The sequence below is a fragment of the Pteropus vampyrus genome, unplaced genomic scaffold, assembly GCF_000151845.1.
Source record: "Pteropus vampyrus isolate Shadow unplaced genomic scaffold, Pvam_2.0 Scaffold191, whole genome shotgun sequence".
In the NCBI taxonomy this organism is placed as follows: domain Eukaryota; kingdom Metazoa; phylum Chordata; class Mammalia; order Chiroptera; family Pteropodidae; genus Pteropus; species Pteropus vampyrus.
In genome coordinates, this window is record NW_011888972.1 from 643,161 (window position 1) to 661,577 (window position 18,417).

General features: G+C 55.7%; 1 protein-coding gene and 1 non-coding gene across 2 annotated transcripts; one reads left to right on the top strand and one right to left on the bottom strand.

Moving 5' to 3' along the window:
• Positions 1-6,406: 6,406 nt before the first annotated feature.
• Positions 6,407-17,029, bottom strand: DLG3 (discs large MAGUK scaffold protein 3). Its single transcript, XM_011371478.2, has 10 exons — positions 16,806-17,029; positions 16,549-16,624; positions 15,737-15,836; positions 12,691-12,732; positions 11,567-11,617; positions 10,993-11,094; positions 10,310-10,482; positions 9,805-9,914; positions 9,490-9,581; positions 6,407-8,504 (listed from the first exon to the last, which is right to left on the bottom strand). Exons 1-10 carry the CDS (start codon positions 17,012-17,014, stop codon positions 8,398-8,400), a joined length of 1,062 nt encoding a protein of 353 aa, XP_011369780.1. The 5' UTR covers positions 17,015-17,029; the 3' UTR covers positions 6,407-8,397.
• LOC111746475 lies at positions 8,687-8,805 on the top strand. The gene has a single exon (XR_002783135.1). It is a non-coding gene; the product is annotated as a 5S ribosomal RNA (ribosomal RNA).
• Positions 17,030-18,417: the final 1,388 nt, after the last annotated feature.

Consider the following 18,417-nt stretch of genomic DNA (forward strand, 5'->3'; position numbering starts at 1 on the left):
GGAAGCTTCTGAAGGGTTTGATATTTTAAATAGCGTGGCCAGGGAGGAACTCAGTAAGAAGTTGGTGTTTTAGCAGACATCTGAGGAAATGCAGGATTTGGCTATGTGGGTATATCTGAAAAAAGAGCATTCCAGACAGAGGGAATAGCAAGTAGAAAGGTAAGACTATACCTCGGTTATTTGAGGAACAGTAGACTTTTGAGAGATTTTAGGAAAATCTGTAGCAGGAGCCAAGACAGACCGTTGTGTAGAAAAGCCACTGGAAGCAGCTTGGGTGGGTGCGCACGTTGGAGGGGTGGGCTCTCAGGGAATCACCTGGGCGGGGTGAATGGAGTCAGCCAGGATGGAGGCTCACATATGGCGGCCTGGAGGACTTACTTTTACTGGCTACAATGCCTGTTAACTATGTTCGCGCCTGCGCTGTGGGGGCTGCTCATTATGGCCACCCTGGAAAGGGCGTATTGCGGTCAAACCTTGATCAACTGTGCATGCCGAATAGTGGCTTCCACATCTGTATGGAAGCAAATGGTTAGAAGGGAGATAATGATCAGCTATTTTTGCATTTTTGTGTAAGGGGTGATGGGGCGGTTGCATTCTTGTGGTCAGCTTCTCTGGTGTTTCTCCTGGCCGTCCAGCATTCCTTTGGCCCTCGGCCTAAGTTCATACGCTGTCTCAAATGGGCACCTCTTCCAGTACTGTTTTTGTCATATTTGGTATTGTCCATGATGCTCAATTTTATATCATCAGGGCATTTTTCTCCCTTCCCCTCCATTTTCATTTTAAAGTTATTATCAGATCAGCAAGGCTCCGGGTAAACACATTTTCCCCAGTTATCATAGAGAACTGTCCGTAGCCAAGAGCCAAGCAATTCAGTATTTTAAACCATGGCCCAGAGAAAACAACTAATCTAAAATTCCATCTCTCTAGGCAGTCATTTCATCTTCCATATATTCTTTTTCAAAGTACCAGCTTTCTTTTGTAAGAAGAAAACACCACCTGGTTTCCCAACTCCTTGAATTTTCTGCCCACAGCTTCATAGTCCTTGGAGACGGTTTCCATGTCTCCTGTGGGCGGGGGGCAGTCACCCCCATAGAGGTACACTGGTAGAATAAGAGGTAGAGGAAGGTGGAAATGGGCAGCATTTGTTTGATTCGATAGCTTTCCCACAGCTCTCTGTGACAGCGCAATGAAAATACACAACGAAACAAAATATATCTGTATACCTATGGCCCCTTCCATGTTGTCGATCAAGAAGCCACCAACCATACTTTCATGTGTTTATTCGTTTGTTCATTCGTTTATTCATCTGTCCATTCGGCCAATGAATAATTGTGGTGTAGACCCAGATCTTACCCTCAATGAGTTTATCGTCTGATGAAGAGGTTACGCTTCCATGTATTGTATTAGAGTGATTACACTATCATAGAACGTGGATGCTATAAAAGTAGGAGGGGAGTGCCGAGGCTCCAAAGCAGAGGATCGGGAGATGCTGTGCGGAGTTCGAACCGAATTTTAACGATGTATAGTATTTGGATATAAGGGATGAAGGGAAGGGTATTCCAAGCAAAATAATAGTAATATCGGCAGCGGCGGCAGCAGCAGCAGCAAGGCAAAGGCGCATTTGATTTGTAGCATAAAGTGCTCGAAGGGGAGCAGTGGGGAAAAGCTTAAAAAGTCAGGTTGGAAGCAGATTACAGAGGACCTTGGATATCTGGCTGAGGAGTTTGGACTTCATTTTGTCAGCCATTGAAGGAATTTGAGCTGGGGAGTGGTAAGGACAGAGACAGACTTGAGGAATATTAATCTGGGCAGTAGTGGGTACATTGGAGAATGGAGAGTCTCGAGAAAAAACTAACTGGGAGGCCGCTCTAATTTCCTTATTTCACCCTTTTATAAAGCCCTCTATTTTCATTAACAGCAGTTATCAGTTTGTAAATATATATTTATTCGTGTAATTATTCGTTTAATGGCTGTCTCCTCAACAGTAAGCTCTATAAGGGCAGAGATCTATCTGTCGGCTCACTATTCTATCCCTAGGGCCTGACACATAGAACTATGTGTGTGTGTGTGTGTGTTGAGTGAATGAAAATAATGAAGAATCGAGGTGGGATAATAGCAGTGAAAACAGTGATGGTGAATGTGAGGACTGTCTTAGAAACATAATCGGAGATGATGCAGAAGTTTCATTCTGGGCGGGGAGGATGTTTTAATGGTGTCAAATGTGGTAGAGAGGTTGCTGAGTATGAGGTCTGTGAAGGTTTAAAATCTGGTGACTTGGAAGCCATACTGACCTTTGAGAGCACGGTTTCCGGGGAGTGGTGAGGGCGAAAGCCGGGCTGCAGAGAAATATCGGGAAGGGGAGTGGGAAGAACTAGACGAGGCAGCCCGGGTTCAAATCCTTGCTCTTCCACGTCGCCGTACAACCCTGGGTAAGGTACCTAACCTGTCCATGCGTCAGGTTCCATAACGACAGTCGACGGTTGTTTGAGAGCACGTGAGTAAATGCACGCAAAGCTCTTCGAGTGATCCCTGACACATACTCAGTGCCTTTTGAAAGCTTGCGATGACGATTCGGCTCTTGCTGTCCGGCAGGGTTATATGTTCCCCTGAGACCACTAAACCTTGACCTCCTCTTGTCATTCTCCAGGAGACCTGTTTACCCTCCTGCAGAGGATTCCTGCCTGTTGCTGGCAGCTCCGGGGGCGGGGGGGCGTGTTACCATGTCTGTCGTTTGGCATTCTTCCACTCCTCGTGGCCGTGAGCCTGGTCTTTATTCCCTTTTGCCTTCTGTCTCGTTTCTTTTTATTTCTTTTCTAGAATGAGCCAACTCACCCGCAGTGGGACGGGCGCCGGCACAGCCTGGAGCGAGCCCTTTGAGTCTGCTCTGCCATTGCTCTCCTTAGCAGCGGCAGGGGTCCGCCTTTGACTTTTTAGGGTCTTTCTACCTTTACCTCCTGATTTCTTTGGTCTTTTTCTTCTTTTTTAATTTCCCCCCTCATTCTGCTTAGAAATAATGCCTCGGCCTCTCTGCTAAAGCCAGAACAGAGAGAGGTGGTTCATGAATCTTTTCAGAAAATTTGAAAGTCGGAAAGCTTGCACTTCACAGCCAGCTTTCGCTCTAAGACAAACCAGGTACCTCGTCCCCTGCAGGGCGCTGGGACACTTTCCATACCTCCCGGTTCGCTTCCCTTCCACGTGTCCCCACGGGGGACCGCCACCCTCTCACGCTCATCTCAAGTAGCTCTTGCTAGGAACTACCAGCAGGAACTCTTTGCCACCGCACGTTCATCCCCGTATTTCCCTATGCCGTTCCTTTGTCCTCAGAATCAGCACCCTGTTCTGTCACATCTGCCCAGGTGAGGAAAGAATTTCCCATCCGAGGGGGCCCGCATGTCCCCTCTGGATCCTTTGCTTCCTCACAGCAAGCACCTAGCCCGCCCGCGTGCGACGTTTAATTGTGTATAAACTTAATATGTTCCTGTTCCGTGTTCTTCGACGGCTGTATTCAAGCCTTCTATGTCATTTGCATCGCTGTTCGTTTGTTTATCCGAACTGAACATTTGCAAAAGGCAGACCGTCTTTGCGTGGAGAGGGGTCAGAATAGCACACGTCCTTTAGAAATCTATTTTATCATCGATAGGAGAGGCCTTAGAGATCATGTGTGCAACTTCCCCGTGTTTTAGGTCAAGACGGTGAAGTCCGGAAAGCGGAAGTTCATTCCAACAATCATTTCTTGAGCATCTGGCATGTATCAGCTGCTTTGAGGGCTACAGAGATACACGGATGCCATCCCAGCCTTCTGGCTTTTCATCTAGTTGAAGCGCATCATGAACGGCCGCCATGCAAGAAAGAGTAGAGCAAGTAGAGTATGAATTGCTAGAGCGATGCAAGAGAACGGAGGTGACCAGTGACATCATCATGGAAAATGACGTTTGAGCTGGAACTTGACGGGTTTCATAGACATGGGGACTAGAAACATTCGAGACAGGCCTCACTCACAGGTCAAAAGGCAAGTAGCCTAGATCGGTATGTGGAGAGACAGGAGATGATGCCTAAAGAGCAGATCGAGGCCAGCGGAGGGCATCAAATACTTCCCTCCCCCACATCCCGCAGCCCTCCTCCAGCAGGCTGATTCTACTGATCTGACAGGTCTCAACCTGTCACCTCCTTAGAGGAGCCTTCTCTGGGCACCTTCTCTAAGCAGGTTCCCTCGCTATGTCATCCTCTGTCACTGCATCCTATTTATTTCCTTCATAGCATTTGCCATCATGCGTCATTATGCGCTGAATACTCTACTTGTTGCCCTCCCCCCATTAGACTCTAAGGTGCTCGAGAGCAGAGACTGTCTTTACTTGGTTTGTCATTGTATTCGCAGCAGCAAGCGCGGTGCCGATCACTACGCTCCCGCCAAGCCACGGCTGTTGTTATTGCAAGCGTTGGGGCGGTGATCATGAAAAGGGACTAAATTGAACAGGCATTATAAAGAATCAACGATTTGGGGTAGATCAGATATGATGATCGAAGGAGAGAAATCGGATTTGGGACCTAGATGACTAGGAAAATGGTGACCTTTGGGAAGTGGGGAAAGGGAGCGAAAAGCCAAGCAGAAGCGAAGTGGCCCAAAGAGAAATGAAGTCAGTGGTAAGAGCGGGGACGTGGCGTTTTCACGTTTCTGCGACACTAAGGCTGAGAACGGGACCTCTGAAGGTCGTGCTTGGGAGGTCATGGCAGACCTCCAGAGCTCGGGCCTTCCATTCCGCTGTGTTGAATGAACACATGGATGGTCGGCGAAGGCGAACCGAGAGGTTCTTGGTGAGGGGAGAGAGCGAAAGTCGGGGAAGGACCTGGAAGGAAGTGGTTGGACCCGAAAGAGCCGTAGCTGATGGCAGAGATCTCGGACTCCGGCATGGAAGCGCTCTGTAAAACGCCCCCAGAAAGTCGCGTTCACCACAGCTTGGCAGAGCCAGACCAGCGCGTCTCTCTCTCTCTCCGGGCACCCACCGCGTGCACCGTCGTGCTAGACGCTGGAGTTATGAAGGTGGGTCGGATGGAGTCTGCTCTCAAAGAGGCGTCGAGGGAAGGCGGGTGTGGAGACGAGGGCAATAGAATAGTCCAAGTGTGGCAAAGAGACAGGCTGTGGAGCTTCAGAATGCAGTGACAGTGAAATAAATGTCCGAGAGGTGACAGGGCACTGACTGAGTGGATAAAAGGATGAACAGAATGCAGGCCGTGAAATCCTAGGGTAGGGACAAGGATGAAGGACACGAGTTGGGAATACTGAGGCGACTGAGTACTGCTGGGCCCGCTGGGCTTCGCTGGGCACCTGACACTTTTGTGGGACAGCCTTGACAAAGCCACTGGCCCTGGGCGGCCACTCGGCTCATTTCTACACCGTTTTCTGACAGCTCCTGTGGAAAGACCCCCATCGTCCTTTAGTAGTGACCTTTCCGCTCGAGCTTGCTGTCCCTTTTCAGCCGATCGGTTTTTGACCTTGACCGGCTCAGGATGTTTCCCCTGGCTCTTCCCAGTCCTCCGCCTTCCGCATCCCCACCGGCTTCATCGGCGAGCACAACTTACACACTAGTTTTGGGTAAAGCTCTTGCTTTCATTAGCTAATTTCTAGAACCCCTTTCACAGTTGGTCATTTGTACCTGAATAACGATCTTACGTAGTTGTATCGCCCTGTGAATGCTATAACTTAAGGTGTGATAGACATGAAGAAACCGAGGCACGTCTGGCTGTTACCAGCAGAACCGGGGGGAGCCCGGTGTGGCCCCTTGGGCTGACGGGGCTCTTGCCACCGGGTCGCAGCAGAGCTCAGGGCCGTGGGGTCTCCCTTTGGTGTTTCTGGGTTGCCGGGGACTGCATTTTCTTCAGCTGCACCTGCTCTAGGAGGAACACTCACTGTGAAGTCTCAGCAGTGTGGCTACAGGCCCGCGCTGTTCCCTCGGCTCTCAGGAGCTACGTTTCTTTGAACCCCACGGAGCACTCGGGGACTCCCTTCTGTCACGCTGCCTTGTAGCAAACTGTAGAGCACCGCAGACCGTTTGGGACTGTCATCTGTCCCGTGGTCCTGGCCATAGACCTCAGGGTTGCTTTCTGAGGACACTGGTAGCTGGCATTTCCCCACCCAGGACGTGGTGACCCCCCCCCACAGCTGGCTGGTGCTACTTAAGGCACCATTTGGGGGCTGGGGTGGAAGAGCAAGTGTATAGCTTTCACAGAGGGTCTGCTCTGACCACGGAAGTCTAGAACCATGTAGAGTTAGAGGAACCAAAACACCTGACTCGGTCAGCTGGTGGTCACTAAATAGCTTTTTGGTCCCCAAACAAAAGTTTGAGACATTTTTCCCACTGCCGTGTCCCCACCGCCTCCCCTCAACTACTTCAAGGTCTCCGAGCCACAGTTCATTGCAACTATCGTTTATTTAAAAATATATGTCCCCTCAGAAGGAACACTGGTAAACCAACTGGTGTCATGCGTGCTCTGAGTCTTTGCTTTCGTTCCGTGGGAGGGGTAGAGGGCTGGCATCATCCAGAGTGACATGACTTACTGAACATCAGGGCGGCCAACACGCCCTCCTCTCCACACCCACAGTGGCCGCCACCTTATCGCTCGTGGCCTTCAGCCCAGTGCACCGCGCAGGTGAAGCCGCTGCCCTCTCTTTACCCTCGTTCACAGCCCCAGTGTACACTGAGCCTCGTTATGCTGGTAGGACAGCTGTCACCGCATTGCCTAAATATGGCTGGTAGTTCTCAGTGTCTTCAACATGGCGTCGTTCGCACTGGTCATAACGCAGTGGCCTAAGAAACAGTAGACTCAGCGTGGAGCTGAGGGAGGCAGGTGCTTTCGGAGGAGCTCGGTGGGGTGGGGCCTGAGCCACACCTGCCACCCGCGTTTGTGGTCAAAGAACGACTCCTTTGACCTCGCTCACTGCGTGTGACTCTGTGAAAGGGTCACAGGGTTTCACGTGTGACCAGGAAGCGCATCTGAGCTGTCCAGCTCGGGCTGACAGCGTGAGGGCGTCACTACCAGCTGTGGGTGAGGGGCCGGGCATGTGAAGCAGCCGTAAGGAAACCGAGTCGAACTTCTCGTGACACGGCCGGCCAAGCCCAGTGCGGTCCCACTGTTCCCGGCACAGAACTGGAAGGTAAGTGGCTCCGTCCCTGTCACGGGCCCCGTGAAGGAGCGTCAGCTGAGGCCTGCGTGTCGCAGGCAGGAGAGGGACGCGGCTCTCCCTCCTGGGTCACGCGCTCCACCACGAGGCCCGGCAAGCGCGCGGGCTCGCGCCCTCTAGAACACTGCCGGGTGGACTCTACGCGTTCGCCTCAAGAGTAAAAGTAAAAGTTGGAATAATGAAAAGGCTGACACAGTAGCACAACATGGTTTTGGTTTAACAGCAGCTTAAAAATGAACAGAAAGGAAACCTCTCATGCAGACACATCAGGTGGCATAAAACAATAGGCAATTTAATATGGAGCATCGTTAGCCATTCTCTCTCTCTCTGCACACAGGACTGACTGCCCCTCGAGGGCAGCGGCTGCTCCAGGTCAAGTCTCCGACCCTCTCGGCCCAGGGCGAAAGCCCCCTCCCCCGGCAGGCCCGGCAGGCCCCCGGCTCAAGCCTGCCAGGGAAAAAGCCCCGCTCTCAGGAGAATGACCAAATGTGAGTGCCCTTGGTACAGCACGTCCTACCATTTTCAATCCCTCCCCAACCAGCTGGGACACGAGATGCCATCTGATTGGAATATGAAAATTAAAGCGTTTCTCTAATAACACAGTACCATTGATGAAGTCTCCAGAGATTTTTCTAGTCCAAAGGTGTGTGATATATATATATTATATGAGAGTGTATAATATATATATATAATAATTTCTATATATTTTATATAAATTACATATATATATCTATGTATAAATAAGATACTTTCTGTCACCGTGACGTTGTACCGTTCCGAGCTGCATGACACAGGACAGGTAGGTAGAAATGCCGGGAGCATCTCATCGCGTGCGCTGAGCTCGCTCCGCGAGCCGCGCCGCGGTCCAGAGTGAATTCCCATCAGTCCTCCGCTTCGCTTCGCTTCGCTGCGCTTCTGCTTGATTGTTATGAAGACAATGACTCTGATGGACTTGCACCTGTGCTAGTGCTCGGGAAAGGGCCATGCAGGAATGGGCACAGTCACATGATGAGTGAGATGGCATCATCCCCCAAAATAAACTCAAACAGAACGAAAATTTAAAAAAACAGAACAGGACTAGAAAACTCAATTTTTTTGACATATCTAAAAAAGGGGACAAGAACAGTAGTCATTTGTTCTCCCCGTGGGGACAGGAATGACGAGGGAGGGAGGAGGGGCTTGATTTCTTCTGTTCGTAAGAGAAAGCCTGGAGGGGCTCTTCAGAGTTTCTCGGGGGACGGGACCCAGATGTAGTGCCCGGACTGGTCCTCGATGATTTGTTTGATTTTGTTATAAATCTCCTCCAGTGAGTCACCCTGTACAATGGCTAAAGTGAGAGGGAGACAGACTCATTACTGTGGCCCAGAGCACCCCAAACCCCAACGGTCCCGCGGGCCAGCGAAACTAGGTGGCTGTCCGCGAGCCCAGGGCAGGGCTCGAGGTCGGCTGCTGAGACGCCGAAACTAAGTCACAGCGAACAGGAAAATGTGTTGTTCAAACCTGCCTCTTGTCTACGGCCACGTCACCCTGAACGCGCCCGATCCCGTCTGATCTCGGAAGCTAAGCAGGGTCGGGCCTGGTTAGTACTTGGATGGGAGACCGCCTGGGAAGACCAGGTGCTGTAGGCATTTAAAAAAAAAACCTGTTTCCTGAGCGCCACCAGATACGAGGACGCGCAGTTCGTGTCGCTCTCTGGCAGCTGGCAGAGAAGGTTCTGAGAGCCAGTTTCTGGCAGGAGGCAGTGCTCCTGGGGCCGTCGCATCTGCTCGAGGTCAGCCCGGCAAACAAGGACACGGATGCTGACAGGGAGGGGAGCTCCAGAACCCCGGGGACGAGGTGCAGCATGGACCGTGTCCCGCTTAACCCAGCGGAACCAGCAGCTAGAGTCACCCCGCACCAAGCTGCACAGGTATGTCACTGCCCTTTAGAAGGCACGGACACCTTCCCACGCTGCTGCGGACTGACCTAAAGCAGGTGACCGTCTGTGCACACGCGCACACGCTGACAGACAACCTGACCCACACCAAGGAAGCGGCAGCACCGACAAACACTTATTCTGCCCCTAAAACATCCAAGAGCAAGGACCAGATCTCGGGGGGAGGTGAGGAGGGCAGCAAAGTGACACAGGGAGCCCGCACTCGGGGTGGGGGTGGACAAGACAGAAAGAGTCAAGGACCTGAGGCAGCACCGCGCTGGCCGGCGGCAGGCGACCCGACTGCTTTGTAAAGGCCAAGCTCAAAAGCACCCAGACACTCTGGGCACAGTGGCTGAGCCTGGCGGAGAGCCTTCCAGAAGGTGTTGGGGATTCCTACCTGTGAAGTACTCCCCGAACTCCTGCTCCAGCTTCACGGCTTTGTCGTAGATCTTATTTGCTTGCTCGTACGTCTGCCGTCGGTTCATTTCCCTGCCAAACACAGGAGGAGCGCGGTCCCGAACTGGATCCCCGTTCTGATCACGTGGATTGTTCCAGGCTCCCCGAGAACCTGCCCGGCTGCCCTCTGAGAGTGGCCCATGGCTCAACCCGGGCACAGACATCCCTTTCAGCTTCCGTTGGGGCGGACACCTGTGCGGCCGATCACCTGGTGTCCGGCTTCCTCTCCAGGGCCCTCCCCAAGGCAGATACTCACATGAGCGCCTCGATGGACTTGGGCTTGATGAAAACGGCGATGGGGTACAGCTGTGCCTGCTGCAGCCGCTTGATGGCGTTGCCGGACACATCCAGGATGCAGTGCTTGCCCTGAAAAAGCACACGCGCGTCAGCCGGCCCGGCCCCTGCCTGCCCGGCCCCTGCCCGCCCGACCCCAGACGCTTACCCTGGGCGACACGCACACCCACCCAGGGGAGACCGGGGCCTGCTCCGAGAGGCCGAGAAGACCACCCCGAGGCACCCAGGCTCCACGCTTCGCTCCTCCCACCCGGGAACGGCTGGGTCTGCGGAGCGGTCCCTGTTTGGGTGGGGGACGCTCTGCGGTGAGGGGCATGGAGGAGACCGGCAGACACCTCCGAACGGAGGCTGGGGACACGCAGGGCTTTGGTCAGCCGTGCCCCTTGGTGGTCCCTGCGCTGGGCGGCTGAGGACCCCAGCGAACTTCGTCGTGTTATGCATCCCGTGGGGCCATCTCTTGTCCTCACCCTCTCTGCGACTGCCCGCACTGACTGAATGCTGGTCCCGTAGAGATTGTCATTGAACTGGCCCGCCTCGATGAACTTGTTGTCCTGGATGTCCTTCTCCATTTGCTCTCGGGACACCACAAAGTGGTAGTCTTGGCCATCCACCTCGTTCTCACGCCGGGGCCGAGTCGTGTCTGGAGGAAGAAAGGGAACACTGTGTAGCCCCGGCCCAAGGGGCTGACTCGTTCCTCTGTCACCCGGGGCCGAGGCCCACCTCTCCTCTAAGCGCCAGGCCTCACACGCAGGTGGCTCTCCGCTTTCGCTTAAACTGGAACAAAGGTGGGGTTTCCTGGGCCGAGGCGCGGTAGAGGGGTGCCAGAGGTGGCACAGGAGCCACGGAGGCCCACGAGCTGTCTGGTGGGCCATGCCGACACCCTTTGGGCCGGGCCCCCCATCTGTGCGATCATTCCTGGCCCCCGGCACTCACACATCTCCCCAAGGGAGCGAGCGCGCACCTCCGATGTCTCGGCTCTCCCAAGCCCACCAGCTCTAGGGAACCTAGTGCCGGCCGATCTCTTCTGGGGTATCAGATGCACCCTGTTCCAGGGAACCCCAGATCCTGGCCCCAGACGCTCCATGAAACAGCACAGCAGCGAGTCCCGGGACAGCCACCCCCCACGTCTGAAGCCCTCCTGGGCGCTTACGTGGCACACAGGATCCAAATTTATGCGGGAACTCTGAGATCAGGTCGTCGTTGACTCTGTCCTTCATGGGGCCCAGGATGATCACGGGCCTGGCGTAGTGAACTGCGGAGAGAGCGTGCGGTGTGTGAGCCAGGCCCCCCGGCCGCCTGTTCTGCCTGCTGCTCTGTGTAAACCCCGAGGCCCGGTCCGGCGGCCACAGCCAGTCGCAGGCTTTTAAGCGAAAGGCCATCAGTATCGAAGGCCGAGGCGAGTCTGAACTCAGGCATCTCCCCCTGCCACGGATCCAGGGGTATCGGTGCATAGGCTCCAGCACCTGAGCTGGGTGCTTTCAGAGCAGTCAACAAAGGGAAGTGACCAGGACCCTCTTTGTAGCGCCGGCCACGTCCACTGAAATTGACCTCTGTCATCCCTGTAAACCTGCCCCAGCCTTCGTAAGGCGCCCTGACAGTGGGCACAGGACCCCTTGCCTGTAGAAGGCCCCCCTCGCTCCCTCCTCTGCCACCAGAGCGTGCCGCTGTTGGGCCCCAGGACCGCGAGACTGGCCGGGAGGCAAGACTTTCAGAGAAGGGCTTACTTTCCTGTCGAGTCACTGGCTCATAGGACAAAATAGCATCCTCTTGTCCTTCTGCAACAAAAAAGGAGACACGTTAGCACTTTCTAATGCGCCTCCCGGTGTCCTCGTGTCCCTCCAACACCCACTTCACCTGACCTCTGCCCGAAGACAGCCTGTCCAGTGGCGCCTGCTTACGCCCGCCTCCCATGGGCAAGAAAGCGCAGGTGGCCCTTCCCGCCCCTGTGACAGGAGCAGGAGCCTGAGCCGTCTCGTTCAGGGAAAGACAGCTGAGCAAAGAGGTGTGGCCCAGAAAACATGAAGCCCCCACCCAAGAGCACCCCGATTTCTCGGGATCTGTGCTTGTAAGAGTCACACCAGCTGTGGCCCTCCGCGTACAGACACAGGAATCAGGGCACCCGTGCGTGTCCCCAGAGCTGCAGCCTAACTGTCCCCTTCACTGGAAGAAGCATGCAGAAAAGGGGCACCAGGCTGGACTAAGGTCCTCAGTGCCCTTGCAATGGTGAGCCTTTCCCGAAACAGTCACCGAGCCACTTCGTAGCTGGGTGCCTGGAGGTCCCAAAGGGGCCGGCAGCAGTGCTAGGGCAGGCCGCAGTGTTTGCACCAGGCCCCGGAGGCCTGCTCGCTCGCGGGCTGCCCCGAGGCCAAGACCGCCGGGCAGATGTTACAGAGCCTGCAGCCCCAGCTCCCGCTGGCGGGGTCCAGCCTGGCCACGGGATCGCTCAAGGAAAACCAGGCAGTTACCGTTAAAAGGCCAGGACAACAAGCCTTCACCCAGGAGCCGTTTTCCTTTTGCCCCTTTGGCAAACCTGTCAAAGTGGCGGCCCCCGCCACCTGTCGCGCCCCCGCCAGGGATCTCCTTGCTGGGGGCTCCCCCTCCCAGGGCCCCAGGGCTGCTTTTAAGCCGGGTCCCAGCAGGCCTGCTGGACTTCTACTCTCCTGTGACCCACAGCCTAATCCCCACCACACAGGACAATATGGCCACAGCATCTCCAGGATCTCCAAGTGTACATGGCTAAAAGAAGCAGTAGCCTCTGAACAGAATGGTAGCCGTGCGACGCTGGAATGAGGATGGCGGGGACACATGGTGGAGCTACATGACATGGGGGAGAATGACACACACTTACTGGAACTGCTTTCGCTGTCACTGGTGTTGGATGTCACTCCCTCTGCAAGCCAACAAGAAAGAGACTCTGATTCAGAACACACCACTGAGAGGTCAGACATGGCACAAAACTCAAATGCTCCAGGAGCGAGACACTGAGCTGCCAACCAAGTCAGGCCACGGGAGACCTGCCACATCCAGCTACCAAGGGGGAGGCACAGCTCCATTCCTGACCCCTGGCGACCTCGTGCTCGTCCCCAGCGCCCTGTCGGCCTGCCCCGCCCCTCTGCTCTGTGGCAGGAGCCTCTTTGTCTGGATCCAAAGAACTGACCTGGAAGGCGGTCGACAACTCCCTCAAAATGTACCTCCCGAGGCCACCAGGAGGAAAGGAGAGGTGACAGTAGCAGAGAGAAGTCCAGGGACCGGGCTGCTCTTGAATTCCCTCCCCAGACAGGCCCTGAACTACAGAACTGTGTGCCGCGCCAAGCGAAGAGGCTACGCAGCCACCAGGGGTTGACGCTTTGACCATTCGGTGGGACCGGCAGCCATCCAGCCACCGCTACCTAGGATGCTGTGGCCTCAGCAGTGAGGGGAGTGCCCCCCACCCACCAGCAGACAGACACGTCAAAACACAGACGACAGGGAAGAACAGCTGGAGGACGAGGCCGCCGTCCCGTCTCAGACCGCCGCGACCTGCCCGCCCGCATCTGAGATGGGCAGAGCGGCCACACTCGCAGGAGGGACGAGGCGAATGGAGGTGAAACATGGACACGACAGACTATGGAGAGACACTGTTCATTTCAGCCAAGATGACACTGTTCCAGACCGTGATATGCTGTGGCCCCCAGGAAGGACTAGTGAGTTGGCACCCGTGGCTACTTCCTGAGCCCCCAAGGAAGCCCCGTTACCTGTAGCACCTATTGGAGGACAGTATGTGCCTGCCTGGCCACACGTGCGCGCCCCTGCCACAGCGGCCACGCTAGCGCCCCGTCCTCCAGGGCCCTTCACCGCCCACTCCAGGCTTTTCCTGAGCTAACGCACTAGATGCACCTGCTCCGCAAACACTGCCAGGAGAGCCCAGATGCACGGTGGGTAAAGAGCCTCACGGCGTCTTGCGCCCAGTTGGACTGAAAGGGTCAATTCTGAGGCCCGGTCCTTTACTGCTCTGCCCCTGGGAGAAGACTCCAGCCAGCGGGCACCCCTCGCCTCAACGGTCTAGCGATGACCTGACCGGTCACTCGGGAGAAGGACTTCGCGCCCACCTCACTTACAGGGTGGGATGCCAAGATGGCCCCCCACCACTTCAAGGTACAAAAGGAAAACACAGACATGAATGACAGGCTTGTATTAGCTAGGGCACCAGGGATCAAGAACAGAAGCGTGACATTCAGAGCCACTTGTGGCGTCGGATTTCGCACCAACACTGCCCAGCCCCGTGACCCTCCGCCCTCACCCACAGCCCTACACCCCGACCCAGCATCTCCGCTCGTGCCAGAAATACAGTCATTGGGGTGCAAGTCAGACTTACTCAGGTTCTTTGCTCCATAATAATCGTCACTTAACCCAGGGAAGTCCTGATTTCACAGACAGCCAGGATAAAGAGGGACGGAGGGAGGGAAAGAAGTGGGGGCAGAGAGAAAATAGAGAAGAAAGACAGGGGGAGGGAGAACACAGAGCAGGTGAGCATCGGTGACAGAAGTACGGTGATGCGAACAGCTTCGCCATAGAAAGAACGCCCCAGGTCACGTGCCACGCTGGGACCGCCGGCTGCCCGATGTGCTGCCTGGCTGAGGCGGGGCCCGGCTCGCGGGCCCTGTCCGAGGCGTGCAGCACGTGCTCTGACCGCATCCGTAGTAACAGCCAGGTCTTGGCTTCGCCCCTTAACGCGACACTCCCCTGAAACACCTATGTGCGGCGGGCAGAGTCACCCCCCACCCAGGGAGCTTGCCCCCGGTGCCGACTCAGTCTGCCCAAGCTCTTCGGGAGAGCGCCCCGCAGTCTGGCGTGGCCTTGAGGCTGATCTGCTGCTGCAGACCGTGGGAGAGCTCGCCTTGCACAGAGCTCTCGCCCTGCCTCACGCCGTCTCCTGCTGCTCGTGAGGACGAGGGCGCCCCTGTACCAAGTAGCCACCACCCCACATGGCCAAGACCTACACGTACCATGACCGTGAACCAGGCTGGCCTAGCAGGAGTAGCCAGCCGCAGCCTGCCCCAACGGCTCAGGACCCTAAGACCCGTCCTCATGGGGAAGGAGAGGAGGGTTTCACAATTCACCATGAGCCGCATGAGAACCACTCCACCCGCCTGACCCGGTGTTTAAGGTCAGGGTCAGGGCCCTTCACTTCTGCGGAATATGTCCCAGGAAGAGCGTTTCTCAGGATGACACCGCTTCAGCTCATTTAGCTCCGCGTGGCTCAGTAAATCTCTACTGGGACAATGCTGACTCAGCCCCTTCCGTGTCGGTTCTATTAGGCAGGAAGGGTTTTATTTTGAAAGCTGGCTCTGGAATCACTCTGGGATGACAGTGACTCTTAGAGCCACCAGACGTCCCGTGTGTGGATGCACGTGCGTGTCATCCAGGAAGCCGGCCCGAGGCTGGGCGTGCATCGAACGAAAGGCGCTTCCCTCGACACAGACGAGTGAAGTCAGGGAGAGAAAACGTGACAGGAGGGAGATGGGACAGCAACACCGAGTCCCCAGAACACTGGTTCTCTCGAAAAGCCATTTTCCAAACCTGACGCCGTGGCCGAGAAGTGCCGGTCGCCGGCACAGAGCTCAGCCTGGCGCCTACGACACCAAGGCCGGGCTGTCCCAGCAGGCCTGCCCTGCACCCCGTGGCAGCTCAGAGACCCCGACATCCTTTCGGAGGAGCTGGACAAAAAGACGCAGCGTCTCTCTGTGCAGACCAGTTCGTACCCTGACTCTGCAAATAAGCAGTGATGCGCACACACGCGCGCGCGCACGCACACACACACTCACGCTCTGTCCCAGCGTCCCCATGCGGGAGGTGCGGATGAAGACGAGGGTGCAGCTGTGGGCGGCTGCTCTGTGTGCCCTGCTGCTACTTACGTTCCTGAATGCTGCTCTCCTGGGCCATGTTTTCTTTGCTCTTGTAAAATGGAAACTTTCGAGAGAGGCGGAAACTCTTTTTACGTTTCGTTTTGATCGACTGTGAAAGAACATGAAGATGGAGGGGGAAGGACAGAAGAAAAAAAAAAAACAGAACAATGGCTTTTAAAGCATGCAAGACAAACTAAATGGAGACAATGGTGCGCTAAATAAAAGACCGTCTTTCACACATGGAGTCTATGAGATTAAATGAAAACTGATGTCAGAGGAAAATTATGTTTACAGGAAAATGTTGGCGGGATGTTAGAGGTGTCTACCTAGCCCAGACTCACAGCACGCACTGGCACTTCCTACAGGAGACAGCTCACTGTCGCCTCCTGGACACATGCCCTAAGGTGCCACTGATAAGCACAGAGTCTGCCGCGCCGGAAGTCGCTGGCCCTGCGAAGCTCACAGAAGAACAGGGGTGAACGGGAACAGCGCCTGGGCCTCGCCCGCTCTGCAGGGCTGGCAGAGCTCCGGGGCGGGCCTTCCCGGCTGCGTGACGAGGCCAGGTGCCCTTCAGGCTCTGCAGCCAGGGACAAACCCACAAGAGGCTTCACGTGCCCCGAGCCGGCCAGCCTTGCAGACGGTCCGCCTTCGAGAGCCAGTGGGGTCTGAGTGCACCCTTCTCTGCTCTCGGAAAAGCGCTCTGTATTCTGATGGGACAGCCCAGCGCCCCGAGAGAGAGGCTCTTATCCAGCCTCTCACGGACCGCAAGCTTCTCGCTCCTCTCCACATTTTGGCCGACTTCCCTGGGGACCCCCACGTACCCGGTTCGACTCGATCATCCCCGTCCTGGCATGGAACTTCACGGTTTTCAGTCGAGCTCGCTCTTTCTTCTCCACCCTGTTTCGGGGTCAGAAAGAAGTCCTATCAGTGGCCACCTTCTGGCTCATGGAGTCATAAGGTCCTGAGCACGACCTCTGTACCCAAAGGGGACACAATGCACAGCTGCTCCGGGACAGGCCAGAGACACCGGTGCCCCCAGCGGCCCGAGGGAGCCTTCTCTGTGATGCTGACAACTCACCTCTTCTTGCTGGGGATCACGCCGATTTGTTCGCTTTCTCCATGTGGGGTCACCAGCCTTGCCTGCCACCACTCATCATCAGAGGCATTAATGACATGCAGAATGTCACCATAGGAAAAGCTGAGCCCCTGGCTTGGCAGGCAGCTGTCCCGAGTCCGGTCATAATCAAACAGGGCCCTGAAATGCACAGTGAAAGGGGACGTGACCATCGCCAGCCTGAATGCCCGGAGACTGGCGCTGTGACAGGGTAGTGGCGGAGGCCACCCGAGGCCCTGGCACTGGAAACACGAGCCCCCTTCCCAGAGTTCATTCTCCCAGCAAGGGGCGTAAGGGGCCATCTTCCACGAGTCCCGTCTCTGCCCGGCTTATGAACACAGGTGGAAGTCCAAAGTGGAACACACTCCACAGTCCCCTGTCCAGCCACATGCTGGGGAGAGACGCGAGCGCTGCCAGTGGCCTTTCTCTGCAAAACGCAACTAAAGATGGGACATAAGGGTGCTAGGTACAAATGATGAGTGCTCTGGGGTGTTCAGCGCCGCAGGAAGACAGAAGTCGACAGGGATGACGCGTACCCACGTGAGCGCGAAGCTGAAAGGGACCCCTCTCTCGGTCACTCACTCATGTAGAGGGCGAAGCATAGGCTCGGCGAGGAAGAATCATTTGACCTAGCTCGCACACCCAAGTGACGTGGGGTGGAGCCCACAGGGACAGGAAGGTGGGGGCAGCTGGGAAAGCAGCTGAGGAGAAGGACGTGGCCAGCTCGGCTGCGGCTGGCGCTCCTGGGAAATGAGATTGGAAGTAAAGGCCTCGAACAGACCTGGTCCGGTGGCCCCTGAAGATCTGAGAGGAGGGAAGTGACACATCGAAAGTGCCTCAGGAACACTGGTCTGGCCTCAGATGTAACGGCCTAACGGGAGCGGGGGCATGTGAAGGCGAATCCACCCCAGAGCTGCGAGTCCCGTGCTTCAGGACGCACCGCTGACCTGGCCTCCTGCCCAGGGCGCAGACTCACCTGCACGAAAGCTCTACTGCTCCCGTCCACTGGGTCGCTCCTCACACGGAGTCGCCAGGCCTGGTCCCAAGACTCAGGCCTCCGCCTGGGGCTGGGCGGGAAGCTGCCGAGTGAAACACACCACCTCCCCCCATGCGGGACCGAGAGGCCTGCAGGACCTGGCCGGGCCGTGCGGTGTCAAACACCTGTCCGCTTTTCCAAGTCCTTGAGAAGAATCCTTAAGAAATCGCTGTCAGATCATCTGAACGTAGAAATGCCCAGTCCGACGAGAGCCCTTTATCTGCCTTGCCGATTTACGCACTGAAAGCTCCGTCCTGAGGTTCTGCCCGACTTCTGTGACTGAACCGAACCGAACCTGAGGGCATCGGGACTGCACGCGAAACCGCGTTTCCTAAAGCAGGGGACGCATTCTGTCACACGTTCCTGCGAAGACTGGCGTGATGAAGACCTTGCTCTAAGGGACACTGAGAACCACTAATCGTCCTTATGGGCTTCGAAGATCGAAACAAGTGTAGGAAGGAAAAGACCAGAACGTGGACGAAGCGCACACTAGTTTCAGAAGGACAGAAAGATGTTGAAACGAATTAGAGCTTAGGATGA